The 19,220-nt window shown below is 67.3% G+C and overlaps 1 protein-coding gene across 4 annotated transcripts; it reads right to left on the bottom strand.

Annotated features, from left to right (window-relative positions):
- Window positions 1-5,453: 5,453 nt before the first annotated feature.
- CDK5RAP3 (CDK5 regulatory subunit associated protein 3) lies at window positions 5,454-18,594 on the bottom strand. Of its 4 annotated transcripts, none has more exons than XM_084222209.1 (16): window positions 18,554-18,594; window positions 17,955-18,012; window positions 17,002-17,133; window positions 16,373-16,473; window positions 15,864-15,912; window positions 14,261-14,439; window positions 12,785-12,921; window positions 11,707-11,866; window positions 11,063-11,143; window positions 10,863-10,922; window positions 10,720-10,779; window positions 10,561-10,636; window positions 9,777-9,865; window positions 8,302-8,510; window positions 6,399-6,570; window positions 5,454-5,805 (listed from the first exon to the last, which is right to left on the bottom strand). In XM_084222209.1, the coding sequence occupies exons 1-16, from the start codon at window positions 18,557-18,559 to the stop codon at window positions 5,740-5,742; spliced, it is 1,635 nt and encodes a 544-aa protein (XP_084078335.1). In that variant the 5' UTR covers window positions 18,560-18,594; the 3' UTR covers window positions 5,454-5,739. The 4 variants fall into 4 exon arrangements, with proteins under 4 accessions (XP_084078335.1, XP_084078337.1, XP_084078336.1 ...); XM_084222211.1 differs by having other exon boundaries at window positions 6,399-6,524; XM_084222210.1 differs by lacking the exon at window positions 10,720-10,779.
- Window positions 18,595-19,220: the final 626 nt, after the last annotated feature.

Below are 19,220 nucleotides of genomic sequence, written 5' to 3'. Positions count from 1 at the left end.
CTGGGAACCCGAGCCGGGCTGTCCCTCCGGGTTATTTTTAGTGTCCCCAGGGCTATTTGGGGACAGCTGGCCCTGTCCCCACACCCACCTGGTGCCACTGAAGGGGGGCACGGAGCCCCCTGCCCGTTTTTATTGCCCCCTCCCCCCCAGGAAAATGCTCCAAAAATTAAAGAGAAAATTTTCCCAAACAAGGGGAAATTCGGGTGAGTCGCCAGAAAATTCCAGGCTGGGAGAGGCCGGGGAATGGGAGCAGGGACCCGGAGGGGCTGGAATTGTTTGGGATCCCCGAATCCAGCTGGCACCCCGGGAATCCAAGAGCCCCTTCCCCGGTTTTTTATCTCCTCCAGGAAAACGCTCCACCCCAAAAAAATTACAGCAAACAAGGGAGGATTCGGGTGAGTCACTGGAAAATTCCAGACCGGGAGAGCTCAGGGAAGGGTTGGGATTTTTTGGGACGGGTCCAGGAGCCCCTTCCCAGCTCTGGGATCCGCCCCCGGCCTTGATGACACCCAGGGATTAATTAGGCGCTAATGAAGTTTGTCCTCCCCAGCTGGATCCGGCCACAATTAAAGATTTCCCCGCTGTGGGGGTGGACGCGGCTCTTTCCCTCCTCGCCGGGCTGGGTTTTGGGGGTATTTATGGGGTTTTTTGTTAAATCCCAACCTCCAGGGAGCGATCGCTGCCACGGCTCCAGCGCGGGGGTCCCGGGGGGCTGGGACAGCCCACTCCCCACGGGTGTTCCCTACAGACCCCCCGGGCTTGGGACAGCCGTCCTGGGGACACCCCAACGTGGGGAGCACCCCCAACCCCACGGACCCCACCCCACACTGGGATCACCCCCAACCCCACAGACCCCACCCCACACTGGGATCACCCCCAACCCCACAGACCCCACCCCAACATTGGGAGCACCCCCAACCCCACGGACCCCACCCCAACGTTGAGATCACCCCCTTTTGGGGAACCCCCAGCCCCACAGACCCCACCCCACACTGGGATCACCCCCAACCCCACAGACCCCACCCCACACTGGGGTCACCCCGTTTTTCTGCCGCCCCCACGCGGGTTCTGCCCCATTCCCGGGTGACCCCAGCCCTGCAGAGCCCCCCAGGCTGGCTCAGCCTGTCCAGGATCCCCCGCGGAACCCCAAAATCCCTCCCCGGGACCCCAAAATCCGCCCCGATCCCCCCAACGCCGCGGCCCCAGCGCCTCTTTCCCAACGCGCCTTGCGACACCGGGCCTCATTTGCATAGCGCCGCCCCTTGGAGCGGTTATTAGGCTAATAATGTGATTGACCACGCCCATTCACACAGTGGCCACGCCCCTGTGCCCCGCCCCGGGTGGCGCATTCGCGGTCCTGCAGCGCCACCTGCCGGCGGCTCTGCGGCAGCGCGGGGCCCGCCCTGAGCCCCGAACGGGACCCCAAAACGGGACCCCAAAACGGGACCCTCAAACGGGACCCCAAAACGGGACCCCAAAACCAGGACCCCAAAACGGGGCCCTCAAACCGGGACCCCCAAACCGGACCCCAAAACGGGACCCCAAAACCGTGACCCCAAAACCAGGACCCCCAAACCGGACCCCAAAACCGTGACCCCAAAACCGGGACCCCCAAACGGGACCCTCAAACCGGGACCCCCAAACCGTGACCCCAAAACCAGGACCCCCAAACGGGGCCCTCAAACCGGGACCCCCAAACCGGGACCCTCAAACGGGACCCTCAAACCAGGGACCCTCAAACCGTGACCCTCCAACCGGGACCCCCAAACCAGGGCCCCCAAATCCCCTGCCCAGCCCCTCCTGTGGTCACACGCACCCCAAAGTTGTCGCCCCCAAAAGGCGAGTGACACCCCAAAGTGTCCCCAGCTCTGGGGCGGCCCCGGGCAGACAGTGATGGATGGGGGACACCCCCCGGGAGCTCCCGTGTCCCCCCAGGGGGACCTGCAGATGTCGCCGCAGCTGGGACCCCCCCAAAGGGACTCCAAGAGACCCCCGGGGGGTGGCGGGGGACCCCCTGGGGACCCCCAGAGCGGGGACAGCCGGGGGTGGAGCAGGGCAAGAAGCGCCCCCCAAACGCCAGCCCGGTTCCTTGCTGTCCCTGTCGCCATCCCTGGGGCTCTGTGTCCCCTCGGTGTCCCCTCCGTGTCCCCTCTGTGTCCCCTCTGTGTCCCCTCTGTGTCCCCGCGGGAGGGCGACCCTCGGTGCGCCCCCTCCCTCCGCAGCCCGAGAACAAAGCGGGGCAGGAGGAGGAGGAGGAGGAGGAGCGCGAAGGCCCCGGCGGTGACAGCCGGTGCCCCCCGGGTGACACGGGGACAAAGGCAGCGCTGCCGGCGACAAAGGGGCTGAGCGGGGGGAGGACAGCGGCCCCACAGCGCCCCAAACACCCCGAACAGCGCCCCAAATACCCCACAGCGCCCCAAACACCCCAAACAGCGCCCCAAATACCCCAAACAGCGCCCCAAATACCCCACAGTCCCCCCAAACACCCCACAGCCGCCCCAAACACCCCACAGCGCCCTAAACACCCCAAACAGCGCCCCAAATACCCCACAGCGCCCCGAACACCCCAAACAGCGCCCCAAATACCCCAAACAGCGCCCCAAATACCCCACAGCGCCCTAAACACCCCAAACAGCGCCCCAAATACCCCAAACAGCGCCCCAAATACCCCACAGTCCCCCCAAACACCCCACAGCCGCCCCAAACACCCCACAGCGCCCTAAACACCCCAAACAGCGCCCCAAATACCCCACAGCCCCCCAAATACCCCAAACAGCGCCCCAAACACCCCAAACAGCGCCCCAAATACCCCCACAGCCACCTCACAGTGCCCCCCACCGTGCCCCAAACACCCCCCAGCCGTGTTGGGGATCACGGGGGTGACAGAACAGGGCGGGAGAGTTTTGGGGTGCCCCCCCAGAAATCCTCTGCCCGAGCCTCCCCAGCTCATCCCACCCACGCCGGGGTGAGCCCCCCAAGAACGACCCCCGGCAGTTCTCCCCTCTCCGGTGCCCCGACTGTTCCTCATTCCCGTTCCCTTCCCCTCCAAGGACCCCCGGGACCCCCCGGGACCCCCCGGGACCCCCCCCGCGCGGAGCTGTCGCCGCCCCGGTGACACATCGGTCCCCGGGCTCGGGGACAGCTGCGGCCCCGGTCGGTGCCGGTCGGACCGGGGAGCGCGGGGGCCGCGGAGCAGCCGGGGAGGGAGCGGGGGGTCCGGGGGGCTCGGGGGGTCCGGGGGGCTCGGGGGGTCCGGGGGGCTCGGGGGGGCTCGGGGGGTCCGGGGGGCTCGGGGGGTCCGGGGGACTCGGGGGGTCCGGGGGGCTCGGGGGGTCCGGGGGTCCGGGGGGCTCGGGGGGTCCGGGGGGGTCCGGGGGGCTCGGGGGGGCTCGGGGGGTCCGGGGGTCCGGGGGGTCCGGGGGGTCCGGGGGGCTCGGGGGGCTCGGGGGGTCCGGGGGGCTCGGGGGGGGCTCGGGGGGTCCGGGGGGCTCGGGGGGGCTCGGGGGGTCCGGGGGGCTCGGGGGGTCCGGGGGGTCCCCACCCCGCTGGGAGCGGCTGCTCGGCCCTAAAAATGGGGCGGGGAGGGGAGGATGGACAGAGGGATGGACAGAAGGATGGACAGAAGGATGGACAGAGGGATGCGGGGAAGGACGGACAGGGAGCGCACGGCACGGGCGGGGCCGGCGGTGGCCGCGGGGACACTTGGGGACAGCGGGAGGGGACGCGGGGCCGGCCCGCAGCTGGCGGGGACCCGGCGCTAATGGAGCGAGCGGGGCGGGGACAGATGGAGCGACATTAATTGGTAATTAAATCCCTCCCCGGCAGGTGAGGGGGAGCAGCAGCCGGCCCGGGGGGAGGGGACAGAGGGGACACCGCCGGGGGGGAGGGGAAACCGCCGGGGGGGAGGGGACACCGCCGCCATCCCCGTCCCCCGCCCGGTCCCGTCCCTTTGTCCCCGCCGCCCCCCGGCTGTCGCTGTCACTGTCACCGCATGGCGGGGACAGCCGAGAGGGGCACAGGGGGCCACGGGGGTCCCCGGCTTTTGGGGGGGGTCCCCTGCAGGTGCCTTCTGTCCCTTCTGTCCGTCTGTCCGTGCCCCGGGGGTCACGGGCCGGGGTCCCGGCGGGGATGAAGGCGCTCTGTGGTGTCCCCCCCCCTCCCCGCCCGGTGCCTTCGCTGTGGTGGCGATGGGGACGGGGACCCCCGAGCCCCCCCGAGCCCCCCGGAGCCCCCCCGAGCCCCCCATCCCCGCCCGGGGACCCTCCGCGGCTCCCGGCCGGCAGCGACAGGCGGCGGGTAATTAATGAGGCCGTTAATCACCGTTAGCGGGGTAATGAGGGGCTCCCCGGAGCCCGGCTGTCACCGAGCGGGGACGGGGACGGGGACAGGGAGGGGGACGGGGACAGGAGCGTGGGGAGCGAGAGCTGGGGCCGGGCTGGAGCCCCCCGGCCCCCTTAGGGACCCCCAGCCTCACTAGAGACCCCCCCCAGCCTCATTAGGGACACCCCCAGACCCGTTAGGGACCCCCAGCCCCATTAGGGACACCCCCAGCCCCAATTAGGGACCCCCAGCCTCATTAGGGACACCCCCAGCCTCAATTAGGGACACCCCCAGACCCGTTAGGGACCCCCAGCCCCAATTAGGGACACCCCCAGCCCAATTAAGGACCCCCAGCCCCATTAGGGCCACCCCCAGCCCAATTAAGGACCCCCAGCCCCATCAGGGCCGCCCCCAGCCCAATTAAGGACCCCCCCAGCCCCATTAGGGACACCCCCAGCCCCATTAGGAACACCCCCAGCCCCATTAGGGACACCTCCAGCCCCATCGGGAACCCCCAACCCCATCAGGGACACCCCCAGACCCGTTAGGGACACCCCCAGCCCCATCAGGGACACCCCAGCCCCATTAGGGACATCCCCAACCCCATTAGGAACACCCCCAACCCAATAAGGACCCCAAGCCCCGTGTGGGGGCGGTCCCACAGCAGAACCGGACCAATGAGCGGCTGTGACGTCTCCAGGGGGCGTGCCCAGATCGCGACACCAACCAATAAGAGGCCGGGGTGGGTGTGGTCGCTGGGTGACGTAGATGGGCGTGGCAGCCCCGCCCCAAAGCGGCTGCGGAGCTCCGCCCAGTCCGTCCCAGTTCGTCCCAGTCTGGGGCGGGTCTGGGGGCTCTGGGGTGATCGATGGGGTCCCGGCGGTGTCCCCGCGCCCGGGACAGCCCGGGACAGCCACCCGCTGTGCCGTGAAACCGGGCCGGGGGCTGCTGCGACCCCCGCGGGGCCCCCAAAGGAGGGGCCGGTGGCCCCGAGCCCGCCCAGGGCGGGCAGACCCCAGACTCGGGGGGGCTCTGAGGGGTCCCAGCCCCGCTCCGGCTCTCGCCCCCCACTCTGTCCCCGTCCCTGTCCCCCTCGGTGACACGCAGCTCCTGTCCCCACCTCAATGTGACACAAAATTGGGGTTTATTCACCAACACCCCCAAACCCCGCGGCACCCCCGGGGGGGCAGGGGGGGACGGGACCCCCTGGGGACCCCCCCGTGTCCCTCGGGGTCTCAGGCCGGTGTCCCTCAGGTGTCACAGGCTGATGTCCCCCAGGTGTCACAGCCGGGTGTCCCCGGTGTCACAGCCGGGTGTCCCCAGGTGTCCCCGGTGTCACAGCCGGGTGTCCCCAGGTGTCCCCAGGTGTCCCCGGTGTCCCAGCCGGGTGTCCCCAGGTGTCCCCAGGTGTCCCCGGTGTCACACGTTGACGCCCATCAGGTTCACCGGGCGCCCCCCGTAGCGCTTGGAGATGTCGGCCTCGATCTGCAACGGCACCGGGCGGGGCTCAGCGCCGGGGGGCTCCCGGGACTCGGGGGGTCCCGGGGCTCGGAGGGGCTCAGCGCCGGGGGCTCCCGGGGCTCGGGGGGTCCCCGGGGGGGTTCCCGGGGCTCGGGGGATCCCGAGGCTCAGGGGGCTCCCGGGGCTCGGGGGAGCTCCGGGGGCTCGGGGGAGGGGGGTTCCCGGGGCTCGGGGGCTCCCGGGGCTTGGGGAGGTTCCCGGTGCTCAGGGGGTCCCGGGGCTCGGGGGGGTTCCCGGTGCTCGGGGGGTCCCGGGGCTCGGGGGGGGGTCCCGGGACTCGGGGGGGTTCCCGGGGGCGTTCCCGCGGCTCGGAGGGGCTCAGGGTCGGGGGATCCCGGGGTTCGGGGGATCCCGGTGCTCGGGGGGTTCCCGGTGCTCGGGGGTTCCCGGTGCTCGGGGAGGTTCCCAGGGCTCGGGGGGGTTCCCGGTGCTCGGGGGGGTTCCCGGGGCTCGGAGGGGCTCCCGGGGCTCGGGGGTTCCCGGTGCTCGGGGAGGTTCCCGGGGCTCGGGGGGGTTCCCGGGGCTCGGGGGGGGTCCCGGGGTCCCCCGTGCCTCACCAGCCGCTGCAGCTCCCGCGCTCCCTCCTGCAGCCGCCGCAGCCGCGGCTCCAGCGCCGCCTGCTCGGCCCGGGCCTGGCGGCGCCGCTCGCCCAGCGCGTCCCGCTTGGCCAGCTGGAGCTCGGCCTGCGAGAGGTGGTGCTGCAGCAGCGCCGAGACCCGCCCCACGTACCTGCGACAGGGACAGGGACATGGGGACATGGGGACAGGGACAGGGACATGGGGACATGGACAGGGACATGGGGACATGGACATGGTATGGGGACAGGGACATGGGACAGGGACAGCGAGAGCTGGTGCTGCAGCAGCGCCGAGACCCGCCCCACGTACCTGGGACAGGGACAGGGACATGGGACATGGCATGGGGACATGGACATGGCATGGGGACAGGGACAGCAAGAGGTGGTGCTGCAGCAGCGCCGAGACCCGCCCCACGTACCTGGGGACATGGGGACATGGGGACAGGGACATGGCATGGGGACAGGGGACATGGCATGGGGACAGGGACAGCGAGAGGTGGTGCTGCAGCAGCGCCGAGACCCGCCCCACGTACCTGCGACAGGGACAGGGACATGGGGACAGGGGACATGGCATGGGGACAGGGACAGGGACATGGGGACATGGGACATGGTATGGGACAGGGACATGGACATGGGGACAGCGAGAGGTGGTGCTGCAGCAGCGCCGAGACCCGCCCCACGTACCTGCGACAGGGACAGGGACATGGGGACAGGGACATGGGGACAGGGACAGCGAGAGCTGGTGCTGCAGCAGCGCCGAGACCCGCCCCACGTACCTGGGGACATGGGGACATGGGGACAGGGACATGGGGACAGGGACATGGGGACAGGGACAGCGAGAGGTGGTGCTGCAGCAGCGCTGAGACCCGCCCCACGTACCTGGGACAGGGACAGGGACAGGGACATGGGGACATGGGGACAGGGACAGCGGGGACAGCAGGGACACACCACATGGCCTGGGGACAGGGGACAGCGGGGACAAGGGGGAGACACGGCAGGACAGGGACAGCGGGGACACACCTGGTTTAGGGCTGTTTTGGGGCTGTTTTGGGGCTGTTTTGGGGCTGTTTTGGGGCTGTTCTGGGGCTGTTTTGGGGCTGTCTGGGGCCTTCTGTAGGGCTATCTAAAGGGACTATTTTAGGGGCCAGTTTGGAGCTATTTGAGCAGAAATTTTAGGGGCTGGTTCAGGGCTGTTTTGGGGCCGGTTTAGGGTTATCTGAGGGTCTGTTTTGGGGCTGGTTTAGGGTTATTTCAGGGTCTGTTTTGGGGCCGGTTTAGGGTTATTTCAGGGTCTGTTTTGGGGCTGGTTCAGGGCTGTTTTGGGGCCGGTTCAGGGCTGTTTTGGGATTCAGGGTTATCTGAGGGTCAGTTTTGGGCTGGTTCAGGGCTGTTTTGGGGTTCAGGGTCAGTTTTGGGGCTGTTTTGGGGCAGTTCAGGGCTGTTTTGGGGTTCAGGGTCAGTTTTGGGGCTGGTTCAGGGCTGTTTTGGGGTTCAGGGTTATCTGAGGGTCAGTTTTGGGGCTGGTTCAGGGCTGTTTTGGGGTTCAGGGTTATCTGAGGGTCAGTTTTGGGGCTGGTTCAGGGCTGTTTTGGGGTTCAGGGTTATCTGAGGGTCAGTTTTGGGGCTGGTTCAGGGCTGTTTTGGGGTTCAGGGTCAGTTTTGGGGCAGTTCAGGGCTGTTTTGGGGTTCAGGGTCAGTTTTGGGGCTGGTTCAGGGCTGTTTTGGGGTTCAGGGTCAGTTTTGGGGCCGGTTCAGGGCTGTTTTAGGGTTATCTGAGGGTCAGTTTTGGGGCAGTTTTGGGGCTGTTTTGGGGTTCAGGGTCAGTTCTGGGGCAGTTTTGGGGTTCAGGGTCAGTTTGTGCCCGTCTGGGGCGGCGCAGGCACCTGGGCGAGGCGAGGATCATGCAGAGGTGCTGCAGGCTGCGGGAGCACAGCTGGGCCAGCAGCTGCCGGGCCGTGTCCAGCTGTGCCCGCAGGCGCTGGCGGCTCTGGCCCTGCAGCACGGCCGGGGCCACCTGCAGCTGGCTCATGGCCACCACGTCCCCCGCCTCGTCCTCCAGCTCCGCCAGCCGCTGCGCCAGGAACAGCTCCAGCTGCGGGACAGGGACAGGGACAGGGACAGGGACAGGGACGGGCCACCTCAGGGACACCAACAGGGCCACTGACGGGGCCACCAACGGGCCACCACCAACAGGGCCACCGCCTCCAGGGCCACCTCAGGGCCACCAACGGGCCACCACCAACGGGGCCACCAACGGGGCCACCAACAACAGGGCCACCAACGGGGCCACCTCAGGGCCACCAACGGGCCACCACCAACAGGGCCACCAATGGGGCCACCTCAGGGCCACCGACGGGCCACCAACAGGGGCACCACCACCAGGGCCACCACCACGAGGGCCACCTCAGGGCCACCAACGGGCCACCACCAACAGGGCCACCTCAGGGCCACTGTCAGGGGCACCACCAGGGCCACCACCAACGGGGCCACCACCAACAGGGCCACCTCAGGGCCACCACCTCCAGGGCCACCACCAGGATCACTGTCAGGGCCACCACCACCAGGGCCACCACAGTCAGGGCCACCAATAGGGCCATCGTCAGGGGCACCAATAGGGCCACCACCTCCAGGGCCACCACCAACAGGGCCACCACCTCCAGGGCCACCAGTAGGGCCACCACCAACAGGGCCACCAATGGGGCCACCAACAACAGGGCCACCTCAGGGCCACCAACGGGCCACCACCTCCAGGGCCACCACCAGGATCACTGTCAGGGCCACCACCCCCAGGGCCACCACCGTCAGGGCCACCAACAGGGCCACCGCCCCCAGGGCCACCAACAGGGCCACCACCAACAGGGCCACCACCAACAGGGCCACCAATAGGGCCAACACCCCCAGGGCCACCAAGAGGGCCACCATCAGGGCCACCACCACCAGGGTCACCACCATGGCCACCTCAGGGCCACCATCAGGGCCACCATCAGGGTCACCACCTCCAGGGCCACCAACAGGGCCACCACCAACAGGGCCACCAGTAGGGCCACCACCAATAGGGCCACCACCTCCAGGGCCACCAACAGGGGCACCTCAGGGCCACCAACGGGCCACGACCAACAGGGCCACCACCCCCAGGGCCACTGTCAGGGCTACCCCCAGGATCCCCCCCAAGGCCACCCCCAAGGCCACCCCCAGGGTCACCCCCAGAGCCCCCCCCAGGGTCACCCCCAGGGTCAACCACAGGGCCACTGTCATGGCCACCATCAGGGTCACCCCCAGTGCCCCCCCCAGGGTCACCCCCAGTGCCCCCCCCAGTGTCCCCCCCAGTGCCCCCCCGGCCGGGGGTCCCTGGGCCCACCTCCATCAGCTCGTCCATGAACTGGTTCCGGGTCTCGGGGTTCTCCAGCAGCGTCAGCGCGTCCGAGCCGCGGGCAACGCCCTGGGGGGCTGCGGCGGGGGCCCCAAGGGCAGCTCAGCTGCACCCCAAAACCCTGCCCGGAGCCCCAAAACCCTGCCCGGGGCCCCAAAGTCCCTGCCCAGCACCCAAAATCCCTGCCCAGAGCCAAAAGTCCCTGCCCAGCACCCAAAGTCCCTGCCCAGCACCAAAAATCCCTGCCCAGAGCCCCAAATCCCTGCCCAGAACCCAAAACCCTGCCCGGAGCCCCAAAACCCTGCCCGGAGCCCCAAAATCCCTGCCCGGAGCCCCAAAATCCCTGCCCAGAGCCCCAAAACCCTGCCTGGAGCACCAAAACCCTGCCCAGAGCCCAAATCCCTGCCCAGAGCCCAAATCCCTGCCCGGAGCCCCAAAATCCCTGCCCAGAGCCCCAAAATCCCTGCCCAGCACCCCAATCCCATTCCCAGCACCCCAAATCCCACTCCCAGCACCCAAATCCCACTCCCAGCACCCAAATCCCATTCCCAGCACCCAAATCCCATTCCCAGCACCCAAATCCCTGCCCAGCACCCCAAATCCCACTCCCTGCACACCCCAAATCCCTCTGGGCTGTCCAGGCGTGCTGGGAATGGGGAATTTGGGGAATTTGGGGAATTTGGGGGCATTTGGGGGAATTTGGGGGAATTTGGGGGGATTTGGGGGGATTTGGGAGCTGCCTGTGCCCCCCAGCACCCCCAGCCCCGCTCACCCTCCGTTCCAGCCTCCAGCACCGTGATCGTCCCCTCCTGTCCCCCTGTGTCACCCCAGTCGATGCCATCGTCCCCCTGGGGAGCAAAAAGTGACAAAGGGGACATCAGGGGGGATTTGGGGACACAGGGACACCCCTGGCCATGGGGATGTCACCCACCTGGGGCTCTGCTGGGACTGTCCCCTTCTCTCCATCGCCCCAGTCGATGCCATCGTCCCCCTGGGGAGCAAAAGGTGACAAAGGGGACATCAGGGGGGATTTGGGGACACAGGGACACCCCTGGTCATGGGGATGTCACCCACCTGGGGCTCTGCTGGGACTGTCCCCTTCTCTCCATCACCCCAGTCGATGCCATCGTCCCCCTGGGGAGCAAAGGGTGACACTGGGTGACACAGGGGGGATTTGGGGACATGGGGACATCACTCCAACCAATGCCACCACCCCCTGAGGGAGGAAAGGTGACAGAGGGTGACACGGGGTGGGACACAGGGGCGTCACCCACCTGGGGGCCGGGCTCCACCGTGATGCCCCCGTCGCTGTCCCCGCCCGGGGGCGGCTCCGCGGGGAAATCCCCCCAGTCAATCTGCGGGGAAGGCCCGGACCGTGACCCCCGACCCACCCGGGACCCCCGACCCACCCGGGACCCCCGACCCGCCCGGGACCCCCGGCCCGCCCGGGACCCCCCGACCTGCCCGAAACCCCCGGCCCGACCGGGACCCCCGACCCGACCGAGACCCCCGGCCCACCCGGGACCCCCGACCCGACCGTGACCCCCGACCCACCCGGGACCCCCGGCCCGACCGGGACCCCCGGCCCGACCGGGACCCCCGACCCACCCGGGACCCCCGGCCTGACCGAGACCCCCGGCCCGACCGGGACCCCCGACCCACCCGGGACCCCCGGCCTGACCGAGACCCCCGGCCTGACCGAGACCCCCGGCCCGCCCGGGACCCCCGGCCCGACCGGGACCCCCGGCCCGACCGGGACCCCCGACCCGCCTGTGACCCCCGACCCGACCGGGACCCCCGACCCGACCGAGACCCCCGGCCCGACCGGGACCCCCGACCCGCCCGGGACCCCCGGCCCGACCGGGACCCCCGACCCGCCCGGCCCCCGCGCCCCCCGCGCCCCCCGGCCAGCACCCACCGCGTCCTCCGGTGCCTCCTCCGGTGCCTCCCCCGGTGCCTCCCCCGGTGCCGCGGGCCGCTCCAGCCGCAGCGGCTCCTGCCCCGTGCGCCACCGGAACACCGAGGAGTTCCCGTGCGACACCACGTGCCGCAGCAGCGGCAGCGCCTCGGCCGCGGGGCTGCGGAGACGGGACGGCACCGGGACACGGGGATGGCACCGGGACACGGGGGTGACACAGGGGACACGGGACAGCACCGGGACGTGGGGATGGCACGGGGACACGGGGGTGACACAGGGGACACGGGGATGGCACCGGGACATGGGGATGGCACCGGGACACGGGGATGGCACAGGGGACATGGGGGTGACACAGGGGACACGGGGAGGGCACAGGGGACACGGGACAGCACCGGGACGTGGGGATGGCACCGGGACGTGGGGACGGCACAGGGACACGGGGATGGCAACGGGACGTGGGGACGGCACGGGGACACGGGACAGCACTGGGACGTGGGGATGGCACGGGGACACGAGGATGGCACAGGGGACACGGGACAGCACTGGGACGTGGGGATGGCACGGGGACACGGGTTTGGCACAGGGGACACAGGGACGGCACGGGGACACGGGACAGCACCGGGACACGGGGATGGCACAGGGGACACGGGGATGGCACTGGGACGTGGGGACGGCATTGGGGACATCGGGACAGCACCAAGGACATGGGGACAGCATTGGGGACATGGGGACAGCACAGGGGACATGGGACAGTACCGGGGATAGGGACAGCACAGGGGACATGGGGACAGCATTGGGGACATGGGGACAGCACAGGGGATGGGACTGGTCATGGAGACATTGGCCATGGGACACTGACCATGGGGACATTGGCTGTGGGAACACTGACCATGGGGACACTGGCCATGGGGACACTGACCATGGGGACACTGGCCACGGGGACACTGGGACACCGCAGCAGCCGCAGTGCCGGGTTTGGGGCCCCGGAGCTGTTTTGGGGGAGCTGGGGCTGCTTTAGGGCAGCCGAGGGAGGGTTTGGGGCTGCTGTGGGGCGGGGCCGCTTCGGGGCTGTCCCCACCTGTCACACACGAAGGCCACGCAGGCCTGGTACAGCTCGATGGCGTCCCCGAGGGCGCGGGCGCCGTCCCCGACGCGCGACAGCAGCGACGGCAGCGCCTGCACCTGGGCCAGCAGCTCCCGGCGCACGTCCTGGCCCTGGGGACATCGGGGACATTGGGGACACTGGGGACATTGGGGACACTGGGGACATTGGGGACACACGGGGACGTTTGGGACACCTGCCTCAGAGTCATTCTGGGGCCATTTGGGGTCATTCTGGGGCCATTTGGGGTTATTCCAGCCCCATTTGGGGTTATTCCAGCCCCATCTGGGGTTGTTCCAGCCCCATTTGGGGTTATTCCAGCCCCATCTGGGGTTGTTCCAGCCCCATTTGGGGTCGTTCTGGGGCCCATTTGGGGTTATTCCAGCCCCATTTGGGGTCATTCTGGGGCCATTTGGGGTTATTCCAGCCCCATTTGGGGTCATTCTGGGCCCATTTGGGGTTATTCCAGCCCCATTTAGGGTTATTCCAGCCCCATTTGGGGTTGTTTCAGGCCCGGTTTGGGACTATTCCCAGCCCCTTTCAGGCTTTATCTGAGTCTATCCCCAGCCCATTTTGGGCTCTGTTCAGGGCCACCCCCAGCCCATTTCAGGCTCTCTCTGACCCACCCCATCCCGTTCCAGCCCCGTTTCCCCGGGGTGGCACCCACGGCGATGCCGTACTGTCCCAGCCCGTTTTGGGCTCTGTTCAGGCCCATCCCAGCCCATTTCAGGCTCTCTCAGGCCCACCCCCAGCCCGTTTCAGGCTCTCTCTGACCCACCCCATCCCCTTTCAGCCCCGTTTCCCCGTGTGGCACTCACGGCCATGCCGTACTGTCCCAGCCCGTTTTGGGCTCTCTCTGACCCATTCCCAGCCCATTTCAGGCTCCATCTGACCCACCCCATCCCGTTCCATCCCCATTTCCCCGGGGTGGCACTCACGGCGATGCCGTACTGTCCCAGCCCGTTTTGGGCTCTATCTGACCCACCCCAGCCCATTTCAGCCCCGTCCCCGGGGGTGGCACTCACAGCGATGCCGTACTGTCCCAGCCCATTTCAGGCTCCATCTGACCCATCCCAGCCCATTTCAGGCTCTCTCTGACCCATCCCCAGCCCATTTCAGGCTCTCTCTGACCCATCCCCAGCCCATTTCAGGCTCTCTCTGACCCACCCCCAGCCCGTTTTGGGCTCTCTCTGACCCACCCCAGCCCATTTCAGGCTCCATCTGACCCACCCCAGCCCGTTTTGGGCTCTCTCAGGCCCACCCCCAGCCCGTTTCAGGCTCTGTTCAGACCCACCCCATCCCGTTCCAGCCCCGTTCCCCCGGTGGCACTCACGGCGATGCCGTACTGTCCCAGCCCGTTTCAGTCTCTCTCTGACCCATCCCCAGCCCGTTTCAGTCTCTCTCAGCCCCACCCCAGCCCGTTCCAGCCCCGTTCCCCCGTGTGGCACTCACGGCGATGCCGTACTGGCGGCAGCAGCCCTGGAAGCGCTCCCGCAGCTCGCCCGCCCGCAGCTGGCACTCGTCCTCGCGCCGCGCCAGCTCCTGCTGCGCCTGCTGCCACCGGCCCCGCGCCCGCCGCAGCGCCGGCAGCTCGTAGCTGATGCTGTGCCCCAGCAGGCTGGCCAGCTCGGCTGGGGGGCACGGCGGGGTCACCCCGAGGGCTCGGGGGGTCCCCGGCATCCCGGGGGGCTCCTCCCGCCGGGACCGGGCGTTCCCATCGACACTGTGCGTTAAATCCCGTCCCCGTCCCCAAACCGGGCTGGATTCACCTTTAAATCCCGTCCCCGTCCCCAAACCGGGCTGGATTCACCTTTAAATCCCATCCCCGTCCCCAAACCGGGCTGGATTCACCTTTAAATCCCGTCCCCGTCCCCAAACCGGGCTGGATTCACCTTTAAATCCCATCCCCAGCCTGTCCCATCCCAGTCTGGGGGCTGGATTCACCCTTAAATCCCATCCCAGTCTGGGGGCTGGATTCACCTTTAAATCCCATCCCTATCCCAGTTTGGGGGCTGGATTCACCTTTAAATCCCATCCCCATCCCAGTTTGGGGGCTGGATTCACCTTTAAATCCCATCCCATCCCAGTTTGGGGGCTGGATTCACCTTTAAATCCCATCCCATCCCAGTTTGGTGGCTGGATTCCCCGTTAAATCCCATCCCAGTTTGGGGGCTGGATTCCCCTTTAAATCCCATCCCCATCCCAGTTTGGGGGCTGGATTCACCTTTAAATCCCATCCCCATCCCAGTTTGGGGGCTGGATTCACCTTTAAATCCCATCCCGTCCCAGTTTGGGGGCTGGATTCACCTTTAAATCCCATCCCGTCCCAGTTTGGGGGCTGGATTCACCCTTAAATCCCATCCTGTCCTGGTTTGGGGGCTGGATTCCCCGTTAAATCCCACTGGGATTTGGCCTTCCCACAGATCCCTCCCTTCCTTTCCCATCCCAGTCCAACCCAGACTGAATTCCACCCACCCAGGGCGTTCTTTGGGGAATTCCCATTCCCATGATTCCTGTTATTCCCATTATTCCCACTGCCATTATTCCTATTATTCCCATTCCCATTATTCCCATTATTCCTGTTATTCCCATTATTCCCACTATTCCCATTTTTCCCACTGCCATTTTTCCAGTTATTTCTATTATTCCCACTATTCCCATTATTCCCGTTATTTCCACTATTCCCACTATTCCCGTTATTCCCGTTATTCCTGTTATTCCCATTATTCCCGTTATTCCCATTTTTCCCACTGCCATTATTCCCATTCCCATTATTCCCATTATTCCCATTTTTCCCACTGCCATTATTCCCGTTATTTCCGTTATTCCCACTATTCCCATTATTCCCATTATTCCCACTATTCCCACTATTCCCACTATTCCCGTTATTCCCATTATTCCCATTATTCCCGTTATTCCCGTGATTCCCACTATTCCCACTATTCCCATTTTTCCCACTGCCATTATTCCCGTTATTCCCGTTATTCCCACTATTCCCATTTTTCCCACTATTCCCGTTATTCCCGTTATTCCCGTTTTCCCCATCCCCTCTCACCCAGGTAGGCGTTGTCCTTCTCATAGAGGGACACGATCTCCTGCCAGTCCTGGGGACAGACACGAGGGTCAGCAGGACGAGGGGGAGGAGGAGGAGGAGGAGGAGGAGGAAGAGGAGGAGGAGGATGATGATGATGAGGAGGAGGATGAGGAGGAGGAGGATGAGAATGAGGAGGAGGAGGATGAGGATGAGAAGGATGAAGAGGATGAGGAGGATGAGGAGGAGGAGGAAGAGGAGGAAGAAGAGGAGGAGGATGATGAAGAGGAGGATGAGGAAGAGGAGGAAGAAGAGGAGGATGAGGATGATGAAGAGGAGGATGAGGATGAGGAGGAGGATGAGGATGAGGAGCAGGATGAGGATGAGGAGGATGAGGATGATGAGGATGATGAGGAGGATGAGGATGAGGATGAGGATGATGAAGAGGATGATGAGGAGCAGGATGAGGATGATGATGATGAGGATGATGATGAAGAGGATGATGAGGATGAGGATGAGGAGGGCGCTGGCACCTTCATCCTCTGGGAGGAGTAGCGCCCGAAGAGGTTCTTGGTGGAGGCCTCGGTGCCCTTGAGGATCTCCACGATGCGCAGGCAGTGGAAGTAGTGCAGGTCTGGGGGAGCAGGGGGCACGGGGGGCTCAGGGGGGCCCTGGGGGGTCCCTGGGGGGCTCAGGGGGGTCCCTGGGGGGGCTTCTGAGGGGACCCCCAGGAGGTTTTGGGGGGTTTTTGAGCTGCCACCACCCCCCCCCCTTGTGAACAACCCTCCCACCCCAAATCCTGGCCCTGCGGGGGGGAGATGCATCCCCAAATCCAAAATCCCCAAATCTCAAACCCCCAAATCCCAACCTCCAAACCCCCAAACCTAAACCCCAATTCCCAAACTCCCAAACCCCAGACCCCAAACCCCAGACCCCAACCCCCCCAAACCCCAAATCTGAAATCCCCAAACCCCCCAAACCCAATACCTCAGACTCCAAACCCCAAACACCCCAAACCCTCCAAACCCCATATCTCAGACCCCAAACCCCCCAAACCCCAGACCCCAAATCTGAAATCCCCAAACCCCAGACCCCAAACCCCAAACCCCAGACCCCAAACCCGACCCCTGACCCCAGCCCCCGGCCCCAGCCCCGCGCCCACCGGAGCCCCGCAGCAGCTCGCGGATCTCGGGGTGCTCGGGCATGTCCTGCAGCGCCGCCCGGATCCGCTCCCGCACCTGCGCCACCTGCGCGGGCCAGCGCCGCCCGCAGTGCCGCCGGTCCAGCAGCCAGTCTGGGGACACGGGGACACGGGGACACGGGACAGGGTCACCGGGACAGCGGGGGGACAGCGGGGACACCGGGACACCGCGGGGAAACCGGGACAGCGCGGGGAAACCGGGACAGCGCCGCCCGCAGTGCCGCCGGTCCAGCAGCCAGTCTGGGGACACGGGGACACGGGGACACGGGACAGGGTCACCGGGACAGCGGGAGGACAGCGGGACACCGCGGGGACACCGGGACAGCGGGGACACCGGGACAGCGCGGGGAACAGCGCCGCCCGCAGTGCCGCCGGTCCAGCAGCCAGTCTGGGGACACGGGGACGGGGACAGGGTCACCGGGACAGCGGGACACCGCGGGGACAGCGGGACAGCGCGGGGAAACCGGGACAGCGGGGACACCGGGACAGCGGGGACACCGCGGGGCCAGCGCCGCCCGCAGTGCCGCCGGTCCAGCAGCCAGTCTGGGGACACGGGGACACGGGGACACGGGGACACGGGACAGGGTCACCGGGACAGCGGGACAGCGCGGGGAAACCGGGACAGCGCGGGGAAACCGGGACAGCGCCGCCCGCAGTGCCGCCGGTCCAGCAGCCAGTCTGGGGACACGGGGACACGGGACAGGGTCACCGGGACACCGCGGGGACACCGGGGGACACCGGGATAAGGGGAGAGCCCCGGGCTCCGCGGACACGGGGCACAAACACCGGGAGGAATTCCCGAGTCCCTTCCCAAGGCCTGGGGTGGATCCCCAGCCGGGGGAGAAGCGGGGCCGGGCCGGGATCACCGGGAGGAATTCCCGGTTCCCGCCCGGGGCCGGGGCTCGTTCCCGTACCCAGGAGCTTGCTGGTCTGGATGTCGATGGGCACGTTCCGGTAGTCCTGGGCAGCGGCCTGCGGGGAGAACACGGCAGGAGCGGGGCTGCGGCAACCGGAACCGGAACCGGCACCGGAACCGGCGCCAGGAGCGGGGCGGGGGTCGGGACCCTCCGCTCCAGCGGCAGGCCCGGGCTGTGCCCGCTTCCCTGCGCCTGGAGCCGATCCCGGTCCCGATCCCAGCCCCGATCCCGGTCCCGATCTCGATCCCAATCGCGATCCCGGTCCCGATCCTAACCCCGGTCCCGGCCTCGGTCCCGATCCCGGTCCCGCTCCCGCTCCCTTATCCGATCCCAGTCCCAGTCCCTATCACGATCCCGGTCCCGATCCCGATCCCGGTCCCAATCGCGATCCCGGTCCCGGTCCCGGTCCCGATCCCGGTCCCGATCCCGATCCCAGTCCCGGTCCCAATCGCGATCCCGATCCCGGTCCCGATCCCGGTCCCGGTCCCAATCGCGATCGCGATCCCGGTCCCGGTCCCGGTCCCGGTCCCGCTCCCGATTCCCGATTCCCGATTCCCGATCCCTTCCCCGGTCCCGGTCCCGCTCCCGGTCCGCACCTGCATCTTTCCCGGCACCGCCTCTCCACTTCCGCCCTCCCCGCCCCAGCCAATCGCCTGCCTCAGCGCCCGCGCCCCGACCAATCAAAACGCGCTCCGCCCAAAGGTCGAACTCTCGCCAATCAGAAGGCGGCAGCTCGGAGGCAGCGCCACGTCCCTGTATTTCCATTGGCTGGAGGGGAAAGGGGCGGGGTGAGCGCGGACCAATCGGAGCGGGCGGTGGGAGTTTGAGGGTCCCAAACCCGGCACCGATCCCGGTCCCAAAAACGGCACCGATCCCGGTCCTAAACCCGGCACCCATCCCGGTCCTAAACCGGGCACCGATCCCAAACCCGGCACCGATCCCGGTCCCAAACCCGGCACCAATCCCGGTCCTAAACCCGGCACCAATCCCGGTCCTAAACCCGGCACCAGTCCCAAACCCGGCACCGATCCCGGTCCTAAACCCGGCACCAATCCCGGGCCCCGTCCCGGCACCAATCCCGATCCCAAACCCGGCACCAATCCCGGCCCCGGTCCCAAACCCGGCACCAATCCCGGTCCTAAACCGGGCACCAATCCCCGTCCTAAACCCGGCACCAATCCCGGACCCGGTCCCGGTCCCAAACCCGGCACCAGTCCCCGGCCCGGTCCCAAGGTGCCCCAGCACTGAGCCGGGATCCCCGGG

The sequence above is a fragment of the Fringilla coelebs genome (genome assembly GCF_963513975.1).
Source record: "Fringilla coelebs genome assembly, chromosome: 27".
NCBI lineage: Eukaryota > Metazoa > Chordata > Aves > Passeriformes > Fringillidae > Fringilla > Fringilla coelebs.
The sequence above is the reverse complement of the archived record's forward strand: the minus strand, read 5'-3'. Positions and strand labels throughout refer to the sequence as shown.

Coding starts and splice junctions, on each gene's coding strand:
- CDK5RAP3 (XM_084222209.1), bottom strand. Junction 15,913..16,372: donor ACTCCTCCCAGAGGATGAAG/GTGCCAGCGCCC, acceptor GTCTGTCCCCAG/GACTGGCAGGAGATCGTGTC. Junction 10,637..10,719: donor CAGTCCCAGCAGAGCCCCAG/GTGGGTGACATC, acceptor TTTGCTCCCCAG/GGGGACGATGGCATCGACTG.